The 26,240-nt window shown below is 27.3% G+C and overlaps 3 protein-coding genes across 4 annotated transcripts; 1 reads left to right on the top strand and 2 right to left on the bottom strand.

Annotated features, from left to right (window-relative positions):
* Window positions 1-658: 658 nt before the first annotated feature.
* On the bottom strand, window positions 659-1,543 carry LOC135924765 (akirin-2-like). Of its 2 annotated transcripts, none has more exons than XM_065459873.1 (5): window positions 1,324-1,543; window positions 1,143-1,272; window positions 988-1,100; window positions 875-946; window positions 659-824 (listed from the first exon to the last, which is right to left on the bottom strand). In XM_065459873.1, exons 1-5 carry the CDS (start codon window positions 1,478-1,480, stop codon window positions 814-816), a joined length of 483 nt encoding a protein of 160 aa, XP_065315945.1. In that variant the 5' UTR covers window positions 1,481-1,543; the 3' UTR covers window positions 659-813. The 2 variants fall into 2 exon arrangements, with proteins under 2 accessions (XP_065315945.1, XP_065315944.1); XM_065459872.1 differs by having other exon boundaries at window positions 1,143-1,281.
* An 8,733-nt stretch (window positions 1,544-10,276) lies between these two features.
* On the top strand, window positions 10,277-11,675 carry LOC135924863 (uncharacterized). The gene is made up of 4 exons (XM_065459989.1): window positions 10,277-10,471; window positions 10,512-10,694; window positions 10,737-11,057; window positions 11,095-11,675. Exons 1-4 carry the CDS (start codon window positions 10,389-10,391, stop codon window positions 11,624-11,626), a joined length of 1,119 nt encoding a protein of 372 aa, XP_065316061.1. The 5' UTR covers window positions 10,277-10,388; the 3' UTR covers window positions 11,627-11,675.
* Window positions 11,676-12,376: 701 nt separating this feature from the next.
* Window positions 12,377-13,024, bottom strand: LOC135924239 (uncharacterized). The gene is made up of 5 exons (XM_065459291.1): window positions 13,012-13,024; window positions 12,751-12,961; window positions 12,579-12,709; window positions 12,484-12,534; window positions 12,377-12,439 (listed from the first exon to the last, which is right to left on the bottom strand). Exons 2-5 carry the CDS (start codon window positions 12,959-12,961, stop codon window positions 12,377-12,379), a joined length of 456 nt encoding a protein of 151 aa, XP_065315363.1. The 5' UTR covers window positions 13,012-13,024.
* Between the last annotated feature and the right edge of the window lie 13,216 nt (window positions 13,025-26,240).

Consider the following 26,240-nt stretch of genomic DNA (forward strand, 5'->3'; position numbering starts at 1 on the left):
GTAATTTTTTTTTATATTGAATAAAGATCCATATTATGAATTATCATGATTATATGATGGTAAGTTATTTTTTTTAATTTTATATTTGAAATTTAAAAAAAGTAAGCTTTTTTTAAAAATTTTTGACACAAAATATAATTATCCTCATCATCTTTAATCTAGGCTTAAGAAAAAATATTTAAATATTTTATCAAGCTTAAGGTTAGATCTATTTTATATCATATCAAATGAAAATAATGAATATAACTAGATATATACATTTGAAATTGGGGTCTATTAAACCCCACCCAAGTATTAACGTCATTTTTTTCACTAGAGTATTGGAGGGTTAAATTGTTTATTTTTTCTTACTATGAAAAAAATTGAATCAGAAAAGCGTTAACTGTTAAGTGGTATTCATGTTTATTTTATTTGGCAAGGAGATGAAGCATTTTAATTTTATTTATATCTCTCAAATCTGCTGATATCCTGATAGAAACATTGGCAAAATTTCAAAATTTAATCCATCTTTCACAGACATAGCTGGTGGGGGTGGTCATTTCCGTACATAAAGGTCTCTGATCTCTACTAGTTAATAATAGAAATTTAGGTAGGATTTTTTTTACTTCAATAAATATTTTAAAATTTTTTAAGTTAAAATGATATTTTAATGCATAAATATAATTAAAATATTTTATTTGTTTAATATATTATAAATCAATAAAAATAAACTTTAAGCAAAATATTTTGATTTGCAACAATATCATTAAAAGATTATTATATAAATAAAGTAGGGGATTTAATATTAATATTCTTCATAATCTCATCATACTTTTAGGACACATCTAAATAATAAAAAAATATTAATCTAGGTATATAATGTTGATTAACTTACAACTAAGTGGAATATCACAATGCTTTTTATGTAGATAATCTGTATTAAATTTCACAAAGGCCTCATATTGTTCTATAAAACGAATTAAATACTAATTTAAAAATACTAATTACCAGATAACTTTGAATATAATATTTTATCATATTCTTCTCGAATTATTTCTTCTCTTTCTTTAATAAGTTTTTCACAAATAAATTTAACTTCAGACAGAGTGAATAAAGGATTTCTGTTTTAATTATAAATTAGAGTAAAAACTTTTAAAGAAAACTTGTGTTGATTCATATTTTCAAGTGAAAATAATGAAATAGGAAATTTTTCTTCAGTATGGTTGTCATTCTCATTCTTAACCGTGTTTATATTTTTGGGTATCCTTTTCGAATAAAATTTGACAGATTTTTCTATATCCTCTTCAATAAGCACATTAAAATTATATATAATCAAATAAGTACCCGATGTAATTTTAGGAATAATTTGGGCGAAATAGCTCTCGCATTGGGAAGAATTTGAAGGTTGAGTAATTATAGCAGGATTACACCGCTGTCTTTTTTGCGTATGATTTGGTATATGATCTAAATCGAGTGATCTTTTAATTGTTAAGCAAGCCATTATATTAATCAGAGACAATTGCGATAAAAAAAAAACTATTTGATAAGTTTGAGAATGTGTGTATAAATTTAAAACTCGGACATTTATAAAGTATAATACAAGCTATAATAATTTAATTAATATTAAATCTAATGTATACTGCGTTTAAATTATAAATATATGATTTAACTTTACTTATATATTAAAAAAATTGCTCTTTAATGATGAATATGAAAATATTATTTTGTAAGCATGTTTTTTTTGTAAAATTAAAAATATATTAATTTAATTTAGGTTGTTTTCTTTAATTAACATTTAGGTATCAGTGGCGAAACGTGAAGTTAATTACTAGGGAAGCAATCAATTTTCTTTATTTGCAATAAAATATACAAAATATCTTGAGGGTTAATAAGATTCATCTTTTATTTTGTTCAGCACAGATATCAATAGAGTGACGTCACTAGGGGGCGCGCAGGGGCTCGAACCCCCTAAAAATTTTGAATAGCCCCCTGAAGCAAAAAAATTTTTTTTAATGGTTCCTTAATATCCCCTAATGAAGATAAAACTCTGCATTGGTCAATCAATACTACACATCCTATCAGTATATGCTCCTCAAACGGGTTGTAAGGAAAAAGTGAAAGATGACTTTAGAGCTATCCTTGATGAAGCTGTAATGGAAATCCCTAAGGATGACCTAGTCATAATTGTTGGTGACTTAAATGCACATGTGGGGAAAGCAAGAGATAGCTACAAAAGGCATCATGGTGGTTTTGGATATGGAGAAAGAAATGATGAAGGAGATGAAATTTGCGCAAGCCTATGACCTAGCCTTAACTAACACCTACTATAAGAAAAAAGACAGTCATTTAATAACATACGAAAGTGGTACAAGGAAAACACAAATAGATTACATGCTAATCTCTAGCAGAAGATTAAAAGATGTAATAGACTGCCAAGTCATCCCAGGAGAAGATATCGCTGCACAACACAAGCTACTAATCATGGATTTACACATCTTAAATATATCCACTCAAAACAATATAAAACTGGAACCATGCATCAAATGGGGCAAATTAAAAACAATGACAGATGCCTTTGCAATCAATGCAAACATTTAAACAATAGATTCCTCACTAGTCAGTGAAAAAAATGTGGACAGACCTTTCATCCAGATTAATAGACACTGCCAAATCGACACTAGGCTTGACAAGGGGAGGCAACAAATCATTCAAATAACTATGGTGGTGAAATGAAGAGGTACAAACCACTATACAGGAGAAAAAAGCCCTATATAAATATGGTACAAATCCAAAAACCCAGATGACAAGACAAATTACAAAAAATCCAAGAGAATAGCTACAAAGGCGGTGGCTAGAGCCAAATCTTACGATGACATGTACGAAGATCTACATACCAAAGAAGGGCAAAGCGAGAAAAGAACTCTAGGGATATAAACGGAGCTTCGAAAGTAATCAAAAATAAAGATGGGAAATTGATAATAAACGAAAAAGAAATAACGAATAGATGAAAGGAATATTTTCAGGAGCTTCTCAACTTTAATCCCCACATACTACATCTAGATGAACACCCCCTTGTCAAACCTTGTACAACTTATGCATATGAAAAACAACAAAGCTAGGGGTCCAGACGATATTCCAAACTAGGAGATGATGGAATACATCTCTTCACAAATCTGTACAATAAAATATTTAGGCAGAACAATCTAGTTCCTATCTTCAAAAATTAAGGGGATCCACACAATTGTCAAAATTACAGGGGCATAAACCTAATGTCACACTGTCTAAAACTATACGAAAAAATAATAGAAAAAATAATAGAAAAAATAATAGAAAAAATAATAGAAAAAATAATAGAAAAAATAATAGAAAAAATAATAGAAAAAATAATAGAAAGAATAATAGAAAAAAAATTAAGAGATATAATCGAAATAAGAGAGACTCAGTTTGGCTTTATGCCTGGAAGATCAACAACCGATGCTATCCACGCAATTAGGCAAATGAGTGAAAAATACAGGGAAAAGAACAAAAAGTTACACATGGTTTTCCTCGATCTAGAAAAGGCCTTCGATAGAATCCCAAAAAAACTTATATGGTGGGCGCTACGCCACAAAAAGGTTCCCGAAAAATATATAAGAATTATACAGGATATGTATATGGGCTATAGCACAACAGGTATTTCAGCAGGCTCCACAATAGCCGAATGAGTTCATCAAGGGTCGCTCTCAGCCCACTTCTCTTCATTACAGTAATAGATGTATTAGCAGAGTCTATACCTCAAACAGTCCCTTGGAATATGATATTTGCAGATGATATTGTGATACTTGCCGAATCGAAGGATGAAATGAAAGAAAGATTAGTGAGTTGGATAAATATCCTAGAAAAGCACGGATTAAAAGTAAATAGAGAAAAGACGGAGTATATGGTGATAGGAGGAGATGAAACAGAGAGTATTGATATAAATGAATGACAGATAACGGCAATTGAAAGCTGCAAATATTTGGGCTCCACTATACAAACAAATGGAACAATAGAAAAAGAGATAAAGAGTAAGATTAATCAAAAGTAGTGGAGATCTTTATCTGGAGTGCTATTTGACAAAAGAATCCCACACAAAAAATTTTACAGTTCCTTAGTACAACCAACTATTCTATACAGTTCGGAAACATGGCCAACCAAAGAATCAGACGAAAGAAGTCTACAAACTATGGAGATGAGAATGCTGAGGATGATTGCTGGGGTAACAAGAAATGATAAAGTGCGCAGTACAAGAATACTAAGTAGTTTAAAGATAGTGCCCATTAAGACTAAGTTAAAGGTAAACAGATTTAGGTGGTATGGGAACACAATGAGAAGGCCTATGAACTACATAGGAAATAAAGTTGAAAGTTTGGAAGTGATGGGAAAAGGTAAAAGGGGAAGGCTAAAACTTCAATGGGGCCATAAAGTTAGAGCCAATATAAAGAAGTATAAATTATATAAAAGAGATTGTATGAATAACATGGAGAGAGATGTTGAAGGAGCTTACCACCAGAAAAGGTGAAAGCTAAAGAGAAAAAAAAATATCCCCTTGAACTAAATATAAATTTTTTTTGATTGCCCCTGAATGATTTCTTTTATAATTTCATTAAGTAATATACAGATTTGATTTAATTATTTATAAATTAATAAGACTATTTAAATTTTTATTAAATGAATACTATTTTAATTATTAGATTAGATTAATACATATATATTATATTTTCACTATGTCAGCTTTCAATCAAATTCTGTATTAAAAATATAATATCAATAACTCACTAAATATTTATTTAACTTTAACAGTTGAAGTTTAATTGACTTTTATTAAATTATTATTAACTTTAATTAAACTAGTAGATAGCCCGTCAAAAATGACGGAGAATGAGAATTTTATTCGTTTTTTTAAGAAAGATGTTATCTTTTATTTAAAAATCATATCCAATTTATATAATTTTTAAACCCCCCCTCCCCATTTATGTCAAGTCCAAGCAATGTCATTGAGTCCAACCCATTAGGACTAAGAGTGGAAACTATTATTTGAGTCAAAATATATTTAAATGAGCTTGTACCCAATACCAAAATTCTTTGTAAATATATTACTGGTTACATAACTAACATTTAACATTAAAAAATCAAGCCAGGTCCAAGCTCATAATATTTGGAAAAAATTTCCACGCGTTCAAGACCTTATAATTTATAAAAAAATTTCTCAAGCCTAGCTCAACCCATAATAATTTTGAAAATTTTTTCCTAGCCCGGCCCATAATAATTTGTATAAGATATTCCCAAGTCAGGTGCAAGCAAATATTAATCTTGAGGAATATTTTTCAAGCCCAGTTCATCCCATATTAAGTTTCAAAACTATTTCCCAAACCCGGAGATAGTTAAATTTCTAAATAATTTATCAACACATGAAGGGGAAATCTCGGATTTACCAATTAGTGGGTTAACTCCTTTTATCAAAAAATTTGATAAGGGCTATCTATATCTTTTGTTAAGTACAAAAAAATGCTATTTATTTAAATTATAAAAATGGCATTCAATACTAATGAAACTTATATGCAATTTATTTATATATTTTTTAAGAAATTTGTTTTTCTTGCCATATAAATTTAGGTAATTTTTTTTAAAAATGATGAGGAATAATTATTACTCTGTGTGTCTGGTAAAATTAAGAGCAAATCCTTTCAGTCGTCTGCAGAAGGAAAAATTAATGTATAATATCATCCCATTTAGGGTTGTAGGTGAAAGTAATGAATAATGACGGATTACCAAAGCAGTGTACAACACCCATTCCGTCCTGATAAAGCTGAGGCCCTGGGCTACTGGTAAAAGAAGAACGCAAAATGATATTTCTGCCAAAGTGTCAGTTTTGGTATCCCCCTCTAAAATAGAATCATGAACGACATTGTCAACTCAACCATAAAACGGTCGTAAGTATTGTTGTAAAGGCCATGACAAAACTACCGCATATTTTCCCATTAATAATGTTAATGAAATTGGCCGCACTACACATTCACGTTTGAACATCTCTCTAAATATTCATGAAAGTTCCTCAGGGAATCGGATAAAGTATTATTTATAATAACTCCTAATGAGGTAAATGATAGTGGAATTAAATGCTTTTATTTGTTAAAAATTAGGCAGAGGTGGCATAGGGATTGTGGTAGTGGTGATAGAAATATCATTTGGAGGCAACTGGGTGTATAAAATAAACATATAGATATAAAACATTAGATAAAAAACAAAATAAACCTCCAGAGGAGTTCACAGTGCCTTATTATCTTGGCCACCAGTAGCCCTAGAACGGGTAAGGCGGTTGTTGAATCGCCATTTTTTTCTTTGCTTATCTTTAATAAAAGATTCATCATGCTTGGTAGCAATGTGAGGGATTAGGGTTAGCCTAGACAAATAAAGAAATCAGACAAAAATATAAATATACTATTTTTGAAATTAAACAAACATTAAAATAATGTAAAACCGGTAGAAGGGTCAATATTAGATGCATATTTCTAATAAGTTGGAGGGCTATCATCAAATAAAATTTTTGGGGGACTAATCAAGTCTATTATGATATTCTAAAAGTTAAAAAATAACATGATAAATGTAATGATCCAAGCATCCAAGATCTTAATATTTAAAAAGATTTTCTCAAGCCCACCTTCCCTAATAATTTTGAAATCAAGCCCAGAGATATTAAATTTATAACATAAGACTAACATTTAACATTAAAAAATCCTAATATAGGTTCTACCCTACAATATCTGGAAAAAATATCCAAGCATCCAAGACGAACATTTAATAATAAAAATCCCAATAGTTTAAACTGGATAAAATATCCAAGCATCCAAGATCTTAATATTTAAAAAGATTTTCTCAGCCCACCTTCCCTAATAATTTTGAAATCAAGCCCAGAGATATTAAATTTATAACATAAGACTAACATTTAACATTAAAAAATCCTAATATTGGTTCTACCCTACAATATCTGGAAAAAATATCCAAGCATCCAAGACTAACATTTAACATTAAAAAATCCCAATATAGGTTCAAGAAAAAAGCATCCAAGATCTTAATATTTAAAAAGAATTTCTCTAACCCACCTTCCCTAATAATTTTGAAACCAAGCCCAAAATTTATAATTAATGAAGAGGAAATCTCTAATTTACCAATTATTCTACAGATAAAATATTTTACTTTATAAAAATAATAACATAAGATTAACATTTAACATTAAAAAATCCCAATATAATTTTGAGAAAAATTATACTTGATAAATAAGAGAATGTTCTATTTTGTAGGTCCTCGCTATCCCTAGTGCGTTTCTTTTTTTGATTGATCTGCCATCTTTTTCTTTTATTAACGATGGATAAATCACCACCTGTACAATCATTAACTGAGGTTAGGACATGGCTTGTTACCTAAAATAAAAACAAAAGAATAAATAAAAAAAATAAATGCATTGAACCTGATGAGGAGTCAATATACCACCTGTACAATCATTAAGTGAGGTTGGGACATGGCTTGTTATCTAAAATAAAAACAAAAAAATAAATAAAAAATATATTAATGTATTAAACCTGAAGAGGAGTCAATATTAGGTTAACCTCTCTAGAAATAGTGGGAATATCATCCATCATAAGCTAAGTATTCTAAAATGAAAAGTATAAGCCTTTTTAGTATATATAGATGAATAATTTATTTTGCATTTGGTAGATTTTATTGGGCTTCATGTCTAAAAATATTTTCTATAAAAAAAATAAAATAAAATCAATAGAAAAATAAAAATAAAAATAAGTACGTACCGATGACATGACGTACAAAGACATGACGTAGAGATGACATGACGTAGCGATGACATGATGTAGTGATGACATGACGTAGCGATGACATGACGTAGCGATGACGTAGTGAGGACATCGGAAAATTATAATATAGATAATTATAATCATATGTAATTTGATAATTAACAAATTTAAGATTATAATTAGCCGAATTCAAAATGACTAATCAACTGTATATTTATTTTTAAATTTTATTATCATACCTATTCTTAAAAAATATTTTCAAGGTCCAAATTAGTATAAGAGATTTCTTTATAAAAAGTAAGTAGACATATAGTTTATAATCCTCTACTATATACAGTTGTTTATAAAATATTAGATAAAATGCCACTTTTATAGACGTATTTGACAGTTATATAATATATTACAGTTAATATTATAATAAATTTCACTAATAAATGGTTTTGATAATATAATAACAATTTTAAACATTTTATTATTCATCCTGCTATAGATGTAATAAATTTGATGTCGTTTCTTCTCTTTTTTTATGTGTTTTTAGGAAAGCAATTTTTTTCTTTTTCGAAAAACAATTTTGAGTTAAATTTTTAATACAAGTATATTTTTGATTTACAAACTACTATTATTTTAAGATATAATATACCAAGGTGGTGCGACTATATAAAAAATCTTAATTGTTTCATCATATCATTCTAGTCCTTTTTTAGTGTTAGAAAATATCTCATTTCTAATATGACATTGCCGTGTAAATAACTCCAGGCTTCAATATTTGCATAATTATTTCTTCCAAGGATTTTTAGTGTTTTTATTTTATCAATTTATCCAACATAATAAATTCTGATATTAGTTTACATCGTGAGTGTCATGGCTATTACTGCAAATTAACCAGCATCTATTATTTGTGTTACTTTGTAATTTAAGATTATTACTACAACGGCTGAGAGCATATGATTATATATTTTAGATAAACAATAATGGTCAACTGTGTAGTCGTTTATATATCATTTAAAATGGAAGATACTCTTTTAAAAATTTAATATCTCACAATAATTTTCTCGAATACTCATTTCAATCATGTTATCTAAAAGGAAGCTCTAATCACCATATAGTTTTATGATTTGGATTGGTCGTTTATACTCTCTTCTTCAAAAATGTTGATTTGGTTTTGGCCTATAAATTTTTACTTATTAGTCCATTCTATTAAACATTGTCTAAAATTGTAACAGAAAGTTATATTAGTTTAATAACCTTTTTTCAATGTAAGTTGCTAAGAATTATATTATTGCATTACCTGGTTTAAAAAGCATTATCAATTGAGGCATATGTATGAATTAATTAATCTTTTTTATCACTTGTATTTCTTTAGACGCAATTTTTTTTTATATCAGCGATCGAAAATATTTTATACTGTAATAAATAGACTTTGTATTAAAAAATATTATTTTTAGAAATGTCTTGTATTGTTTTAATTATTTATATGGCAGTTTATTTTGTATGCATAATATAATAAATGACAAAATATGAAATTCAGAATTATTGTTCAGAGTTAACAAATTTAAAAAGTATAATATATTAATATAAAATCCCGCCGAAGGCCGTGCAAAAGCGGGCCTAAGGCCAACAAATTGGAGCCCCCCATAAAAATTTTTTTAGTTAGTGCCCCCTGAGATTTTAAAGGCTAGCGACGCTCCTGAATAGAATTTTAATATAAGTAAAAAAATTACGAGAAATTTTGGATTACATTTTATAATCATGTTTCAATCTTTTATTTCAAATAATTTACCATCATTTTAAATTGTTCATCAAAATATAAATTACAAAAGTAAAAGTTATTATTTGGTTAATAGATAAAAATATATAAAAATTGTTTAAAGTTATATAAAAAATAAAATAAAAGTTAAACTATCTCTAGAAGGCAAAATATATTTTTCAATTGGGAATAAGGGGCATGACGCACAATATAGAGAATTAGAAATCCTAACTAGTGAGCCACTCATTTTTTTAATATATGTCCATAGAATAATTAAGAAAGCAAGTTTAGTTTTCTTTTTTAAGTTTTAGCAAAATTGATTTTGGTCTTCCCATTTCAATAATCAATTTATTTACCTAAATATTAATCAATTTTTAATAATATAAAATTATCAGACATATTTATAATGTATTAATATTAAAATTTTTTAAAGAAAATATCAATTATTATACCTAAAATACAAGACAAAATATAAAAATTAAATTTGCTGCTGGAAAATTATTCCTTTTAATATAAACCTTTATCATATCAGGCAAATAATAATTAAATATTTTAAAAATTAATTAAAGAGAAATGTAATATATTAATATTATATAGAACATTCTATTCTAATAATATTATAATATAAAACAAAAATTTAATTAGTAATTATTAAATAAAAACATAATTATTCTCCAATATATTTTTATATTAAATTAATTATAGCTTTAGGCCGTGTCCTAAATCAAAAAAATAATTTCGCAAAAGTTTTGCGAAATGCACAACTTTAGCGAGTTTTGCGAGATACGAAACATGTCCCGAATCATACATTTATTTTCAATTTTAAATTGTTTGATATGCATGATATACTATTTCTCTATTTTATATTATTTGAAGATACGACTGAGTCTAGAAGAAGGCATAGATTTTTAGAAGGACGGTATATATGATATGATTTATATTATATGTATTAATTCTAGAGATCAAGGAATTTTTAGAACATTTGATAGTATTCCTTCATATCCTGACAAATTTCGTCAGATGTTCCATATGCATGTGGAAACATTTAATTACATTCTTACAAAATTGGAATCTTTAGACACCACTATAGTTATACATAAAAATTCTATCAGTATGAAGCATAGACTATATATAACACTCATGTATGATGATTATTTTTTTATATAATATCTATATATTTATAGATATTTGACAACTGGTATGAGCTTTAGAAAAATAGCTTTATATGCTAAGATTGGCAAAACATCAGTAAGTACAATAGTTACATCAACTTGTAGATTAATATGGATTGGTCTTCAACCCAAGCATCTCTGTTTACCAACAGGTGAACAGATGCTTGATATTTCAGCAGAATATTTCAGGAAATCAGGTTTTCCTCATATAATAGGATCTATTGATGGAAAACATGTTAAAATAAAACAACCTAAAAAAAGTGGTTCCACATTTTATAATTATAAAAAATACAACTCCATTGTCATTCAAGGTATTTCAGATGATAAAGCTAGGTAATTATATATTTTCGAAATTTTAATTTTTTTCTAGATTCATGTTGATTGAAGTTGGCTTTCCTGGGTCTATCTCAGATAGAAGTATCTTTTCAAAGAGCCTATTTTATGAAGGAATGATCAATAAAATTATCAAGATACCCAATCCAAATTTTTTACCATCTACAGATATTATAGCACCTTATGTATTTGTAGGTGATGATGCTTATCCCCTATTGGATTTTATTATGAAACTCTACAAAACTAATTTGAATGATAATAAATCAACTTTCAATACTAAATTATCAAAAGCCAGAGTATCAATAGAGAGATGCTTTGGCATCATGAGTGCCAAATTCAGACATCTTTACAAACCTTCAGAAACAAATATTACAAACACTATACAAATAGTTAAGGCTGACTGCCTTTTGCATAATATTATAATAGATCTTGAGGGAAATCATAGCACAGATATAAATCATGAACAACACCCAATACTCAATTTTACCCAATCTCAGTTCCAGCGATGGACTGAAAGCTCTAATAATATTAGAGAAACTTTTAATTTATTTGTAAATAATTATATGTAAAATTTTTGTACACATTAATTTTTGATTCCCATAATCTTATATTTCTTAATTCCCATAACCTTATATCTCTTATGAATGTTTTCATTTGTCAAAGTTATATAATTTATTTATAAATATTCAATAAAAAGTGTTGTTTTGATTACATTATATAAGTAAGTTATTTCTAATTAATTTAATGAGTAAGACAAATGACTAAATTTCAATAATTTTTATTATAAATAAATATACAAAATATGTTTAACATATTATGGTATTAAAAATTAAGATATAAAAATGTATAAAATAATTAAAAAAATACAGTATAAACTAAACTAACATTGTTGTTATAAATTTTAATTTAAAATCAAAAATTTCTTTATCAGTCATAATATTAAATTGAGCTTGATATGATTTGAAAAAACCCATAATATTATGGGGATCATCTCCTTGGGATGTATGTTTGGCAGCAAAACCTATTTTAAAAATTAATAATTATTAAATATATAAATGTACCCCTAAATATCTCCATTTTTTCATCTTCATACTTCTTAGATTTTTTAGCTTTAGATTTAGGAGTATCTAAATTCTTCCTCTTTGAGCTACATGGATTAATATTTTCTTAATTAAAAGAATTGTATTAATAATATATACATAATATTAATTTAACCTCTAAAATTTCTTTCTCATACATATCAGTAGGATTAACAATATCAGTTAAAAGATCATGTGTATTTAACTCGTAATCCTAATATATAGTTCATTATATACATTTCATGTTATAATACCTGTGATGATGTTTGTACATTCACCACATCTTGGATATTGTTCATAATCCTAAAATATTGTTATTATATAATTATAATTTCATGTTATAATACCTGTGATGATGTTTGTACATTCACATCATCTTGGATATTTTGTTCATAATCCTAAAATATTGTTATTATATAATTATAATTTCATGTTATAATACATGTGAAGATATTTGATCCAAACTAAAACTTGCCTCTGCATTCTTACAAATATCTTCCACATTTTCTTTTAGCCAAAAATAATCTTCTATAAATTTCAAGTGCCTACTGCTTATCATAGCAGCACCAGAACCTATATAAAATTAAATTATAATATATTTAATAATATCATACCTGATTTTTTTGAAAGGGAATAATATTTATTAAATTTTGACTTTATAGCTGTGAACTTTTTTTTTATTTGCTCATAGTTTAATTCATATATCTTCCCTATCTCTTCCCATTTTATTTTACTTGCTGCAGTGTCCCTATATTTGAGGTCGCTATTACACCAAAAAAATCTATGAGGCCTTATTTTTTCCATCAAATTAGATTCATTCGCCATCTTTTCGCACAAATTACAAAAGTTTAAAGAAAAAAAGATTAAAGTTTTACGAATCGTAAAATTTGTAAGAATCGTGTAATATGCGCAAAATCGAAAAAATCATTTAGGCCAACATTATAATTTTCCATTTAAAATGGCTTATATTTTTTTTTTCGTTAAACTCGCGCAAATTGCGCGAGATTATTTTTATGCAATTTTTGATATTTAGGACATAGAAGAAATTATTTATTTTTAAAAAAGAAAAGATAAATAATAAAAAATTTTTTGCCTTTATTCATTAAAAAAATAGGCATTTGCTTCCCCAACGCAAATTTTTTAGACGTTAAATTACCGCATGATTTTCCTTTATTTATCAACTAGGGCTACGCTCTAGCCAGGCTTTTGACCGTAAAAGAATATACTTGGAAATCATAAATTCTCAACAAATAGTGCTGAATAACAAATGGCGAAGGATCACAAATCATAAGATTCAGAGTTTAAATATAAATATAATATGGGTATGAGATTGAGGAGAGATACTAAAAAAATATTATTAATTTATGTATTGCCATAATATAAATGGTATATTAACAAATTTTATTGAGCAGGAACAATGAGAAATAAAAATTATACAAATATTTGCCATATGCAAAAAAATAAGTATATTGCGAATAAAGTCGAATATTGTCTGGAGGACCATTTTGGCAAGCTTTACAATTTAGAATTCTTAAGAATTTATGTTTTTTTAAATATTTAAAAAAATAACGAATTTCCTTTTTTGAATTGGAATTTTCCCTTTTTTATTGGATCTTTTTCCTTTTCTGATAGAACCTCCTTTTTTTTATCAAACTAAGAGGAAATTACCTATGCTTGAAAGAAAATAGCAAGCCAGAATCAGTTGGAATAAAACTTTTTCTATGGATGAAAACTCTAATGTCAAGATAGAAAAAAATAAAAATAGAAAGAAGAAGGAGAAGTGAAAGAAATTGGAAAGGGGGGGGGGGGTGAAGGAAATATGAAGGAGAGAGAAAAGGGGAAAAATTAAGGAAAAACGGGAAAGGAAAATGAAAAAAAGGGAATGACAAGGGGGAAGAAAAAGATAAGAAAAGAAAAGAATGAAAGGGGAAGAAAAGGGTAAAAGAAAGAAAATGGGGCTACAAGGCAAGGGAAAAGAAAAAGAGCCAGGAATGGAAAAAGATGGATAGCAAAGGAAAAGAAAAAGTGTAAAGAAACTGAAATAAGGGGTGAAGAAAATAAAAGGGAAAAGGGGAACAAAAATAGAAAGAAAATAGGTAAACGAAAAGGGAAAAAGAAGGGAAAGGTAAAAGAAAAGCAAAAGGAAAATAAAAATGGTAGGAAATTGGAAAGAAATGGAAGGGGAAAGAAAAAGTGAAAATGGAAAGAACAGAAAATGATAGGAAAAGAAAATGTGAAAGAAAAATAAAGGAAAGGAAAATGAGAAAGAAGAGGGGAAAGGAAGTAAATGAAAAGAAAAAGGTAAAAGAAACGGGAAAGGGAAAGAAGAAGGGAAAAGAAAAAAGGGGGAAATGTAAAAATAAAAGTATGGGAAAGGGAAAAGAGAAAAAGAAAGGGAAGGAAAAAGGAAAAGGGAAGGAAAGGGTGAAAAAGGAGAAAGGGAAAGAAAAGGTGAAGTGTAAGGAATTCCAAATATGAAAGAAAATATTTAATGGAAAGTAAAGAGGAATGGAGAAGGGAAAGAGAAAGAGAAAGAGAAAGAGAAAGAGAAAGGGCAAGAAAGAGAATAAACGAAAGAAAAGGAAAGGAAATAGAAAAAAGGAAAAAAAGGAGGGAATGGAGAAAAGGGGAAACGTGAGAGAAAAGAAAGAAGGTTTCTTTCCAAATCGCTGAAAACAAAGAAAAAAGTAAAATCTTGCTTATATATCCAAGAAAACTTTTTAATTAAATATGAAATTAATAATATTAATAGATGCTAAAGACGTAAATTCGTGTATTTAAATTGAGTTTTTAAAAATCGTTAAAAATAAGGAAAATAAAAACTCAATTTGAATACAATTGTTTACTTCCTATCATCTATTATTATTATTTTCAATAACACTTAAAATTATTAGAAGATATAAGCAAGATTTAGAATTTTTAAAGGCAAGAAAAAAAGGAGAAGGGAAAGAAAAGGATAAAGATAAGAAAAAGGAAAGAAAATGCAAAAGGAAAAGCAAAAAAAAAGCGAAAAGAAAAGAAATATGTAAAGGAAAAATGAAAGGTATAGGGGAAGAAAGGGGAAAGAGAAAAAAAGGTGAATGGAAAGGAAAAGCAAAAATGAATGGGAAATGAGGAGTGAAAGGAAAAGAGGAGATTGGGGAAGGTAATAAGAGGGAAATTAAAAGGGAAAGGAAGGTAAAGATAAAGAAAAGAGGGAAGCGAAGGGAGAAGGAATATAAGAATAAAAAAAGTTAGGAAAAGAAAAGAAATGGGAAAAGAAAAAGGGAAAGAAATATGTAAAGGAAAAAAGAAAAGTGGAAAGGAAAAGAAAAGAAAAAAGGCTAAGGGAAAGAACAGGAAAATCAGGAATATAAGAAAGGGAAAGATGATAAGAGAAATTAAAAGGGAAATTAAAAAAAAGAGAATCAAAAAGGAATCTAAAGGAAATTAAAAAGGGAAGGGAAAAAAATAGGTAAAGAAAAGAAAATGGTAAAGAATGAAAAAGGTAATGGAAAAAGAAAGAGGGAAAGTAAAAAGAATAGAGGAAAGGATAAGGAAAAGGAAAAGAAAAAGGAAAAGAAAAAGGAAATGTACAAGGAAAAGAAAAGAGAAAGGACTGGAAAAGAAAAGGGAAAGTGGAAGAAAAAGGACAAGGGAAAAGAAGGGGAAGGAAAAGAGAAGGAATAATAAAAGAAAGAAAAAGGTAATGGAAAAGAAAGAGGAAAAGTAAAAGAAAAATAAAAAGAATAGAGGAAAGGAAAGGAAAGGGAAGGATAAGGAAAAGAAAAAGAAAAAGGAAATGTACAAGGAAGAGAAAAGAGAAAGAACTGGAAAAGAAAAAGGAAAGTGGAAGAAAAAGGACAAGGGAAAAGAAGGGGAAGGAATTTAGGTTTCTTTTACAACCTAAGATATATTTTATGGGTGTGTGATACTTAACCATAATAAAATGTCTTCCATTAAATTGATGGAATCTTGATGGCTAACATGATCGCCGAAGCCTCTTAAAACAATAATGGCGCAATACTTTTAAGCCGCCGAAAGTGTCCTTGATGCGTACGCAATCGGTTTCTCCTGGCCAGTAAGAAATTGGTGCACAATAATAGCTCCGAATCTTTGGAACATCACAAAAAATCACAACAGGATTATCGTCGGAAGGAATTATTGTTAAATATTTCATTTTCTTGAGTTGACTATAGAGTTGTACAAAAGATCTTCTTTGAAGATTTTTGAGCGAGATCTAGCTCAAAAATTTGAGCAAGATCTTTGAAGATCGTAAAATTTGAAGATCTTTTATTTTTTAAAAATTTTGTGTAACGATCTTCAAAGATCTTCATGATATTTATTTTTTTACCCCTTTATTAAAAGCCCAGATGTTTTTCAATTTTCATCAAGGCAGGAGGAGAGGTATAAAACATAAAAGAAATATTATATTAATAAAATTGAAAAACATCTGGGCTTTTAATAAAGTGGTAAAAAAATAAATATCATGAAGATCTTTGAAGATCGTTACACAAAATTTAAAAAAAAAAGAAGATCTTCAAATTTTACGATCTTCAAAGATCTATATTTTGAGCAAATGTACAACTCTGGTTGACTAAAACCAAATAACATTTTTACTTGTTAGTCAATGTAAAGACTTACAAATAGAATGCACATTTTGTTAATACGATTCTGGTAATTCACCATCCCAAGAAACGAACGTAATTCATTTACATTTGATGGTGTTTTACTATTTTTTATGGCAATAATCTTATCTTCTGTAGGGTGAATTCCGAATTCGTCAATAAAATGACCCAGACAAATAACTCTTTTCTTTTCTTTTCTCTAATTTTAATTTTATATTCGTCGTTGTCTCCAGACTTATCAAATCTTCATAATACTTATTACATCATCTAAAAATACACCAACAATAAGAATTCTCTTTAATAGGTTTTGCATAGAGAGTTGAAATATTATCAGAGCGCGCTAGTCATATCAAAAGAGATTTTTAGATATCGGTAATAACCGACATAAAATTACTAAAAGGTCCCTACATTTTGGAATAACTCCGAAATGTAATAATGCATCTTTTAAATCTATCGTTGAAAATAATTTACTGGTCTACGAAAGTTGGTTATTAATAGCTATCTATAAATATTTGTTTATTGTTAAACGAAAATCTCCGCATATCCGCATGGCACGGATTTCTTTAAGATATTAACCATTGGGGTAGCTTAAGTGATTAGAATTGTTGTTGTATCCATTTTTTCGATAACGCCTTCGTCTAAAAATCTGTTCAACTCGTTTCAACCGTTTGTCGCAGCGGAGATGGAACTCTTCTTGCTGGTAAAGCTACGGTAATGCTTTAGATTGTACACGGATAACTGTTTGTTGGAGTTTTATTTCCCCTAATTTCTTAAAAAATACTTGAGGAAATTTTGATGCAATAGCATTCAAAGTGGGAGCGTTGATATTTATATTATTTATCCTTACCTCTTCCTGAATTATGAATTACAAAAATTTGGGAATTCTCTTCTTTAATTACCTAAATAGATAAAAATTTAGAAATATTTATTACGACCTTCACTATACATTTTTACCCAACACTTCGATTTTGATATTATTATATCCCAGTAGTTAATACGCAGGTAATATTGTTGGTTTAGCAATACGTCTCCAGGAAACTACATCTATCATACTGCAGGCAGCATCAGTATCGAATTCCATTGTGAACTGCAAACCACTTAACTTCGCTACAATGGTAGCTTTAATAGGAAACGACAGGCGAGGTGTCCATGGTAGATGAGTACTAAAATCTTTTGCTATGGTTTGCCTTGCCGCATCTAAATCATATGACTTTTTTAGTTAGATTTAAACCTATATTTATAATTATTTTGAATGAATTTGTTAGCATTATTGTTATTTTTATATTTATTACCCTTATTATAACTTTTATTGCTAAAATATGTTTTTGGAATCTTTTGTTGTCTTATGTTTAATGATTTTTTAACTTCTATCTGGGTTTCCCTTTCAAAGGAAGAAAGCGCGATCGTTAAACATACTTGGTATAATTTGACCGAAGCTCTTTATCCAACTTGGGTAGCCCTCCAACGAAAAATATCTCAAAACAGGCGATTTAAAATTACATAGTGAGCAAATACTTTTTAATTTGATAGAAAAATCTATAATACTTTCTCCGTCTCTTTTTAAAGTAAAAAAATTATTTCAATGTAGAAAAATACTAGAGATATCCTAAATGTTTTTTCCAAACGATCAAGTAAAGCCATGTAAATAATGCTATCTAAATAAATTAGTTAATGGAAATTTTTTAATTTATTTAATTTATCCATACTTATATATGTTAGTAAGAAATCTTTTTTTAAATTTTATTATGATCGATAATATTCTTTACTTTAAAGATGAGTTCTAAATTATATATAATGTTACTTTCGATTTAGAGAATTCTGGAATATGGAATTGACTCTAGATGTTGAGGCTACTTCGTTTTTCTTCAGAACTCTTTGAGTCTTCGTTTATATTTTTCGTCTCTCTAACTTTTTAATTTAATATGTCTAACAGTCCAAAAACTGCTGTTTAGTCGCCCATAGTTTAAAAAAAAAGTTTATACACGAGAATTACGCATGTTATTAATTACTTTAGGGGGTAAGTGAAAGGCTGTTTATTTTTAACGTGTATGTAAATTGAAAGACTCAAGTTATGTTGACCAATAATTAATAATTTATATTCTTGCTATTCCATTATTTGCATTTTATTATAGATGTTGTAGGAAAAGTAGATTTTTTGATTTTGGTAGCATACATTTGCAACATTTTAAAAATATAAAAAAGATTGCAAAAATGACTACATTACATCTAAATCAAATCAATTTATGATTTCGGGAAGAGAAAATGCTCAATCTAATTTAATGTCAGTTAGTATTTTAAATGAGCTAAGAAAGTAATTATAAATACTTATATAACACACTTATTACAAAACCTCCTAGCTAATATTTTCGAAATTCTATTGGGGGAACTAAATTAAAATATTATGGTTAAATTAAACAAAAAATATAATAATTATTGGAGTTGATATTATGCCATATGTCACCATACATTTACAATATATTGGGTTAAAATTTTTAAGAATATAAAACATGAATTAATTAAGTATAGAATCAAAAAAATGAATTTTTAAATATGGATATATCGTGAAACATAATTAGTTACAAGGTTCACAATGGGTTCGATGATATAATTATTTATTTGAAATATTTCATATATAGGAATGAGCACATTATACCAAATCTAGCTACAGAATAAGTCGAAATCTAGTTGATTCGGTAGCTCCCGTTGATATAATAGATTGGTGGTCTAGAAACTCAAAGGTTTCTCAAAGCTCTCGACAAATAAGTTTCTATTGTTATTTATTAAAATTCATATACAAATATGATAAAATATTATTATTTAAAAATTAACATGGATGGTATAATATAAAGTATATGGTAAAATATATTTAAAAAAATCAGGTGGCGAAGTGGGGCCAAGATGTTTTGAATATTTGATAGTTAGATTTGATTAAAGAATGGCTATTTTCTGTTTGAGTTTATAAAATGGGAAAAGTATGATTTTGATTGATTTGGATATTATTTGAAGAGATCTAATGACGCTCGTCCAAAAGAGTATGTTGATGTAGCTGCTATGAAAACAAAGGGGTTTCCACCCATTAGGTGCGAGTATTTTTGATTTTTTAGAGATTCAGCTCTATTAAGGGGATTATGCAGATTATTAGATGGGGCCATGGGATAAATGCAGGTAAAATCCCACATTAAAGACTTTCCCATTAAAAAAGATACGATTGTTTGGCCGTCAGGGCGTTTTTTATCTAAAAAAGATGTCGGTTCTAAAATACAGGGAAAATTGACTTTATTTAAAAAAGAAGCTATTATTGTATTTATTTTATCATGTCGGCTAATTTTTTGATATAAATTTACAGTGGAGTGCGTTTCTCCCATACGCACCTGCCGATTGATCTCATTAAATGCAAATATAATGGTTTAGGAAAGGTACGCCCAAGCGTAATTGATTGCATAACAAAAAGCGTCATTGTCTATTAGCTGGAAACCAGTAAATATATATTTTTATAGGGCCGGTGCTACAATTACTAAGACGAATCGAAAAAATGCAACAATTTGTTGGAATGGGATGTTAATGTTCAAATTTGCGTGAAGAATATTTTATATAATATGTTATGTAGGGGCGTCGTTAGTTTTTACATTCTCAGGTGGTCAACTGAAAAATATTTGGGGAAAAGCCCCCATACCCACCTAATTTGTGGACCTTTGGCCCGCTTTTGCCCAGCCTTCAGCCTAGTTTTATATTAATATATAATTCATTTTTAAGATTTTCTAACTTGGAACAATTTTTCAGAATTTCAGATTTTGTCATTTATTATATTATGCTTACAAAATAAACTAGCATATAAATAATTAAAACAATACAAATTTCTAAACATAATATTTTTTTAATACAAAATCTATTTATTACAGTATAAAATATTTTCGCTGATATAAAAAATTTTGCATCTAAAGAATTACAAGTGACAAAAAAGGTTAATTAATTTATACTACAATTGATAATGGTTTTTGAAAACCACATAAGGCAATATAATTCTTAGCAACTTACATTAAAAGAAGGTCATAAAACTATTATAACTCTCTGTTACAATTTTACACAATGTTTTATAGAATTTATTAATAAGGAAAAATTTATAGGTTGTATAACCAAATTAACAATTCTTGAAGAAGAGAATATAAACAACTAATCCAAAACATAAAACTATAAGGTGGTTAGAGCTTCCTCTTAGATGACATGATAGAAGCTAGATAAGTTAATCGAAAAAATTATTGTGAGATATTATATTAAAAGATTATCTTCCATTTTTAATGATTATAACTACTACTCAGTTGACCATTATTGCTTAGCTAGCTATAGTAATAATCTTAAATTACATAGCCACAAAAATAATAGATGCTAGTTAATTTGGAGTCATAGCAATGACACCCACTATGTTAATTCATATCAGAATTTATTATGTTAGATAAATTGATAAAACAAAAACACTAAAAATAATTAGAAGAAATTATGCAAATATATTGAAGCCATGAGTAATTTACATCAGGGGCGTGGCTAGCCTTTACAATCTCAGGGTGCTCAACTAAAAAAAATTTATGGGGGGGGGGGCGAAGCCTCCCATACCCCCCAATTTTTGAGCCTTAAGCCCGCTTTTGTCCGGCCTTCAGACGGGTTTTATATTGATATATTATACTTTTTTTTAAATTTGTTAACTCTGAACAATTATTCTGAATTTCAAATTTAGTATATTATGCATACAAAATAAAGTGGCATATAAATAATTAAAACAATACAAGTCATATCTAAAAATAATATTTTTTAATACAAAATTTACAGTATAAAATACTTTCGATTGCTGATATAAAAAAATTTGCTAAAGAATTACAAGTGATAAAAAAGATTAATTAATTCATACATATGCCACAATTGACAATGGTTTTTAAAAACTATATAATGCAATAATATAATTCTTACCAACTTACATTGACAAAAGGTTATTAAACTAATATAATCTCTGTTACCATTTTAGACAATGTTTTATAGAATGGACTAATTAGGAAAAATTTATAGGCCTAAACCAAATCAACAATTTTTGAAGATGAGAGTATAAACGACCAATCCAAATCATAAAACTATATAATGGTTAGAGCTTCCTTTTAGATGACATGATGGATGCTAGATAAGTAATCAAGAAAATTATTCTAAGATATTAAATTTCTAAAAGATTATCTTTCATTTTAAATGATATATAAACGACTACACAGTTCACCATTATTGTTTATCTATAATATGCAAACATATGCTCTCAGCCGTTGTAGTAATAATCTTAAATCACATAGAAACACAAATAATAGATGCTGGTTAATTTGCAGTAATATCCATGACACTCACGATGTAAACTAATATCAGAATATTATGTTGGATAAATTGATAAAATAAAAACACTAAAATCTTTGGAAGAAATAATTATGCAAATATATAGAAGCCTGGAGTTATTTACACGGCAATTCCATATTAGAAATGTAACATTTTCTAACTATAAAATAAGGACCAGAATGATATGATGAAACAATTCTGATTTTATATATTGTCGCACCTTTTGGTATATTATATTTTAAAATATACTTAAAAATTTAACTCAAAACTGTTTTTGGAAAAAGAAAAAAATAGCTTTTCTAACGTAAAAAAAGAAAAGATAAAATATCAAATTTATTACACCTATTGCAGGATGAATAATAAAATGTTTCATTTTTTAAATAATTTATAAACTAAATAGATGGCGTTAAATACATGAATGCTAATTGTTATTATATATATTATCAAAACTATTTATTAGTAAAATTTATTATAATATTAACTGCAATATTATAATAAATACTGTCAAATACGTCTATCAAAGTGGCACTTTATCTAATATTTTATAAACAACTGTAATAGCAGAGGATTATAAACTATATGTGTTTTTTTTATATAAAGAAATCTCTTATACTTATTTGGTCCTTGAAAATATTTTTAAGAATAGGTATGATAATAAAATTTAAAAATAAATATACAGTTGATTAGTTATTTTAAACTCCGCTAATTACAATATTAAATTTGTTATTTTCAAATAATATATGATTATATTTATTTAATATAATTTAAATAATAAAAGACAATTAAACTACAACTGTTAAAGCTAAATTAATATTTAGTGAGTTATTGATATTATATTTTTAATACAGAATTTGATTGCTGACATAGTGAAATTATAATTTATATATATTAATCTATTATAATAATTAAAATAGTATTCATTTAATAAAAATTAAATATTCTTATTAATTTCTAAATAATAAAATTAAATCTATATATTGCTTAATGGAATTAGAAATCATTCAGGGGGCAATCAAAAAAATTTATTTTTATTTCAAGAGGATATTAAGGAGCCATTAAAAAAAAATTTTTGCTTCAGAGGATTCAAATTTTCAGGGGACTTGAGCCCCTGCGCCCCCCCCCCTCCTGAGACGCCACTGATTTACATGGCAAGGATTGCATATTAGAAATGACACATTTTGTTACTATAAAATAAGAACTTAGTGATATGATGAAAGCAATTGAGATTTTATATATTATTGACGCAACCACCTGTTGGTATATTATATCATAAAATAATAGTAGTTTGTAATAATATCAAAAATATACTCGTATTAAAAATTTAACTCAAAACTGTCTTTCAAAGAAGAAAAAAATAGCTTTCCTAAAAACACATAAAAAAAGAGAAGAAAATATATCTAATTTATTACATCCATTGTAGGATTAATAAAATGATGTTTAATCTTTAATTTTTTAAATAAATAGATGGCGCTAAAGAATTGAATGCAAATTGTTACTTATATTTATTATAAAAAGCATTTATTAATTTATTAAAAAATTAACTGTAATATATTATATAACTGTCGAATACGTCTGAAGTTATACCTAATATATTATAATTAATTATATATAATAGAGGATTATAAACTATGTCTACTTACTTTTTGTAAATAAATCTCTTATATTTATTTGGACCTTGAAAATGTTTTTAGGAAGAGGAATGGTAATTAAATTTGAAAATGGATAATATTAGTGATTTAGAACTCGGCTAATTTCAATATTAAATTTGTTTATATTAATTAAATTAAGGTTATATAATAATCTAAATAATAAAAGTCAATTAAGCTTCGCTTAATAAATATTTAGTGAGTGATTATTCTATACACAGAATTTAATTGCAAGCTGACCTAGTGAAAATATAATTTATATGTATTAATCTAATCCAACAATTAAAATTGTATTTATTTAATAAAAATTTAGATAGTCTTTAAAAAAATTTAATCTATTTATAACTTATATGAACTATAAAAGAAATCGTACAGGGGGCAATCAAAAAAATTTATTTTTAGTTCAAGAGGATATTAGGAAGCCATTAAAAATATTTTTTTTTGCTTCAGGAGGTTATTCAAATTTCAGGGGGCTTGAGCCCTTGCCCGTCCCTCCTTAGTGATGCCACTGATGTTATGTTACTCAATTTAAACATAATATTTTATTTTTTTACAATGAAAATAATAAAGGAATGGTTTAGGTATATTGAATTTGGAAATTTTATTATTTAGATTTAGAACATCTGAATAATTTTACAGGTATATCTTATGTAAATTAAAAAAAGTTATTATCATTTACAAGAAGAAAGAGGGAGGGGTATATAATATATAAATTTTTTGAATTCTTAATTAGTAGTTTCTACTAAGATCTAAATGCTTTCGAACCAGATTCCAATCTCTCTAGTTAGTGATTAGTTTAGAGCTATGTTAACAACGCCAAGGCTTGATGTTTATATTAAATGAGGAGAAATATTAATTACATTAGAAACCAAACCAAATCTACAATATTCGGCAAAATCAAAGACCCTTAATGCTCTGGAGCCAGTAAGTATATTTTTAAGTAGAAAATAATATCTATCAATGTCAGCTGGCTTTTCAACATCACGAGCCTTTATTTTCAGAGGGCGCACATTCACAGTAGAGAGTGACAGTGACACGACATTAATCTACAGGCTGATGTGTCGTAAGCGACATAGCATTCATAGTAGTTGCGACAAGCATATTGTAATTTTTTAAAGAAAAGATGAGGAAGTAAAGTTCGCAGTACTTTCCCAAAATTTATAAATAATCATGAAAAGTTTTATTATATGAGATGACGTATTCTTAATCGAGCCATGGATACCAATGTTACCAATAATAAAACAATTATAAAACTTGTGCGCTGTTACATAACTTGGTGATTGATAGAGAAAACATAGATCTCCACCCCAAGGATACTCAAGATCCTAAACAAAATTGAGGTTATTTAAGAAATCTTTTATATATATAAAAAACCCCTCATAGGTTTCTAAAGATATTATGTCTTTTCCGAATAATTTTATAGAAATAAATTATCATGGCAATTATAATTTTATAATCTAATAAATTTTAAAAATATTAATCTATTTTTATCATTTTATATAATTGATTTGTAATTATTTAATGAAAATAAGGTATATATGTTGTTTTATTATATGAGTATTTTAAATAAAAACAATGTGAGATTAAATTTTGATTAATAAAATATAAGAGCCCTTCAATAAAATAAATAAAATGCAATATAATATTTTTTATTAATCTTCATTCATAATCATATAATATATCAAAAATGATTATAATTAGTTTTTAATTCCCCTCCTTGATCTTTTTGCAAGGGTTTGCTCAATCATAATATTGATCCAAGAGTTTGTTGATAATCTTTTTTCTTTTATTTTTTCAATTTCAAGAATTTGCTCAAATAAATTTAGTTTAAAATAATAAATATATTTACAAATGCAAATTACCTTTATCAATATCCCACTTTTTATTTAATTTTTTTCAAGATACATATGATCTTATACTAGGTGAAGGCGATGCTAAATATATATAATATTATTTATATAAAATATAATTACAATCATTCCTTAAAATGATGGATTCACCTTTTCAACAGCTATGTAATAATAAAATCATAACAAAAATTTGTATATTTACCATCTTCATATTGGTAATTTTCATTTCCATCTATCTGCTCAAACATTTATCTAGCCATATGTGCTTCATCAATATTAGATATAACAGGATTTATTTTTTTAAAGTTTATATACCGTTTCCCTGGCTGTATGGCTGGAATTAGAAAAGCCAAGTTATAGTACAATTGCCAAGTGTGATTATGATTAGCCCCTAACCCACACTTTAAAGATTTTAATTTTTTATGCTCCTCATAAAGCAATCTCTTAGATTTGTTCATGTTGATTTGGCCATCTCTACTGCAAAAGAAAAATACTTCAAATTAATATACTCTTTCCAGGGGCGGACTGGCCATAAGACCCGGTGAGCATTTTGCCCACGAGGCCGCGAGAAAATGTAGATTTTTGAGGCTGATCAGTGGAAAATATCAAAATAGAGGCCGATTAGAAAAAAAATATTATT

Source organism: Gordionus sp. m RMFG-2023, chromosome 2 (assembly GCF_954871325.1).
Source record: "Gordionus sp. m RMFG-2023 chromosome 2, tfGorSpeb1-WG-v2, whole genome shotgun sequence".
Taxonomy (NCBI): Eukaryota; Metazoa; Nematomorpha; class Gordioida; order Chordodea; family Parachordodidae; genus Gordionus; species Gordionus sp. m RMFG-2023.

What these genes read in the sequence shown, in the direction of transcription:
- LOC135924765 (XM_065459872.1), bottom strand. Translation starts at nt 1,480, where the DNA reads ATGGCTTGCTTAACAATTAAAAGATCACTCGATTTAGATCATATACCA. An exon ending in GAAAATATGAATCAACACAA is followed by an intron (nt 1,101 to 1,142) that starts GTTTTCTTTAAA and finishes TAATTAAAACAG; the next exon opens with AAATCCTTTATTCACTCTGT. An exon ending in ATTATATTCAAAGTTATCTG is followed by an intron (nt 947 to 987) that starts GTAATTAGTATT and finishes TTCGTTTTATAG; the next exon opens with AACAATATGAGGCCTTTGTG.
- LOC135924239 (XM_065459291.1), bottom strand. Translation starts at nt 12,961, where the DNA reads ATGGCGAATGAATCTAATTTGATGGAAAAAATAAGGCCTCATAGATTT. An exon ending in TTCCCTTTCAAAAAAATCAG is followed by an intron (nt 12,710 to 12,750) that starts GTATGATATTAT and finishes AATTTTATATAG; the next exon opens with GTTCTGGTGCTGCTATGATA. An exon ending in ATGTACAAACATCATCACAG is followed by an intron (nt 12,440 to 12,483) that starts GTATTATAACAT and finishes ACAATATTTTAG; the next exon opens with GATTATGAACAATATCCAAG.
- LOC135924863 (XM_065459989.1), top strand. Translation starts at nt 10,389, where the DNA reads ATGCATGATATACTATTTCTCTATTTTATATTATTTGAAGATACGACT. An exon ending in CATAGATTTTTAGAAGGACG is followed by an intron (nt 10,472 to 10,511) that starts GTATATATGATA and finishes TATTAATTCTAG; the next exon opens with AGATCAAGGAATTTTTAGAA. An exon ending in ATTTCAGATGATAAAGCTAG is followed by an intron (nt 11,058 to 11,094) that starts GTAATTATATAT and finishes ATTTTTTTCTAG; the next exon opens with ATTCATGTTGATTGAAGTTG.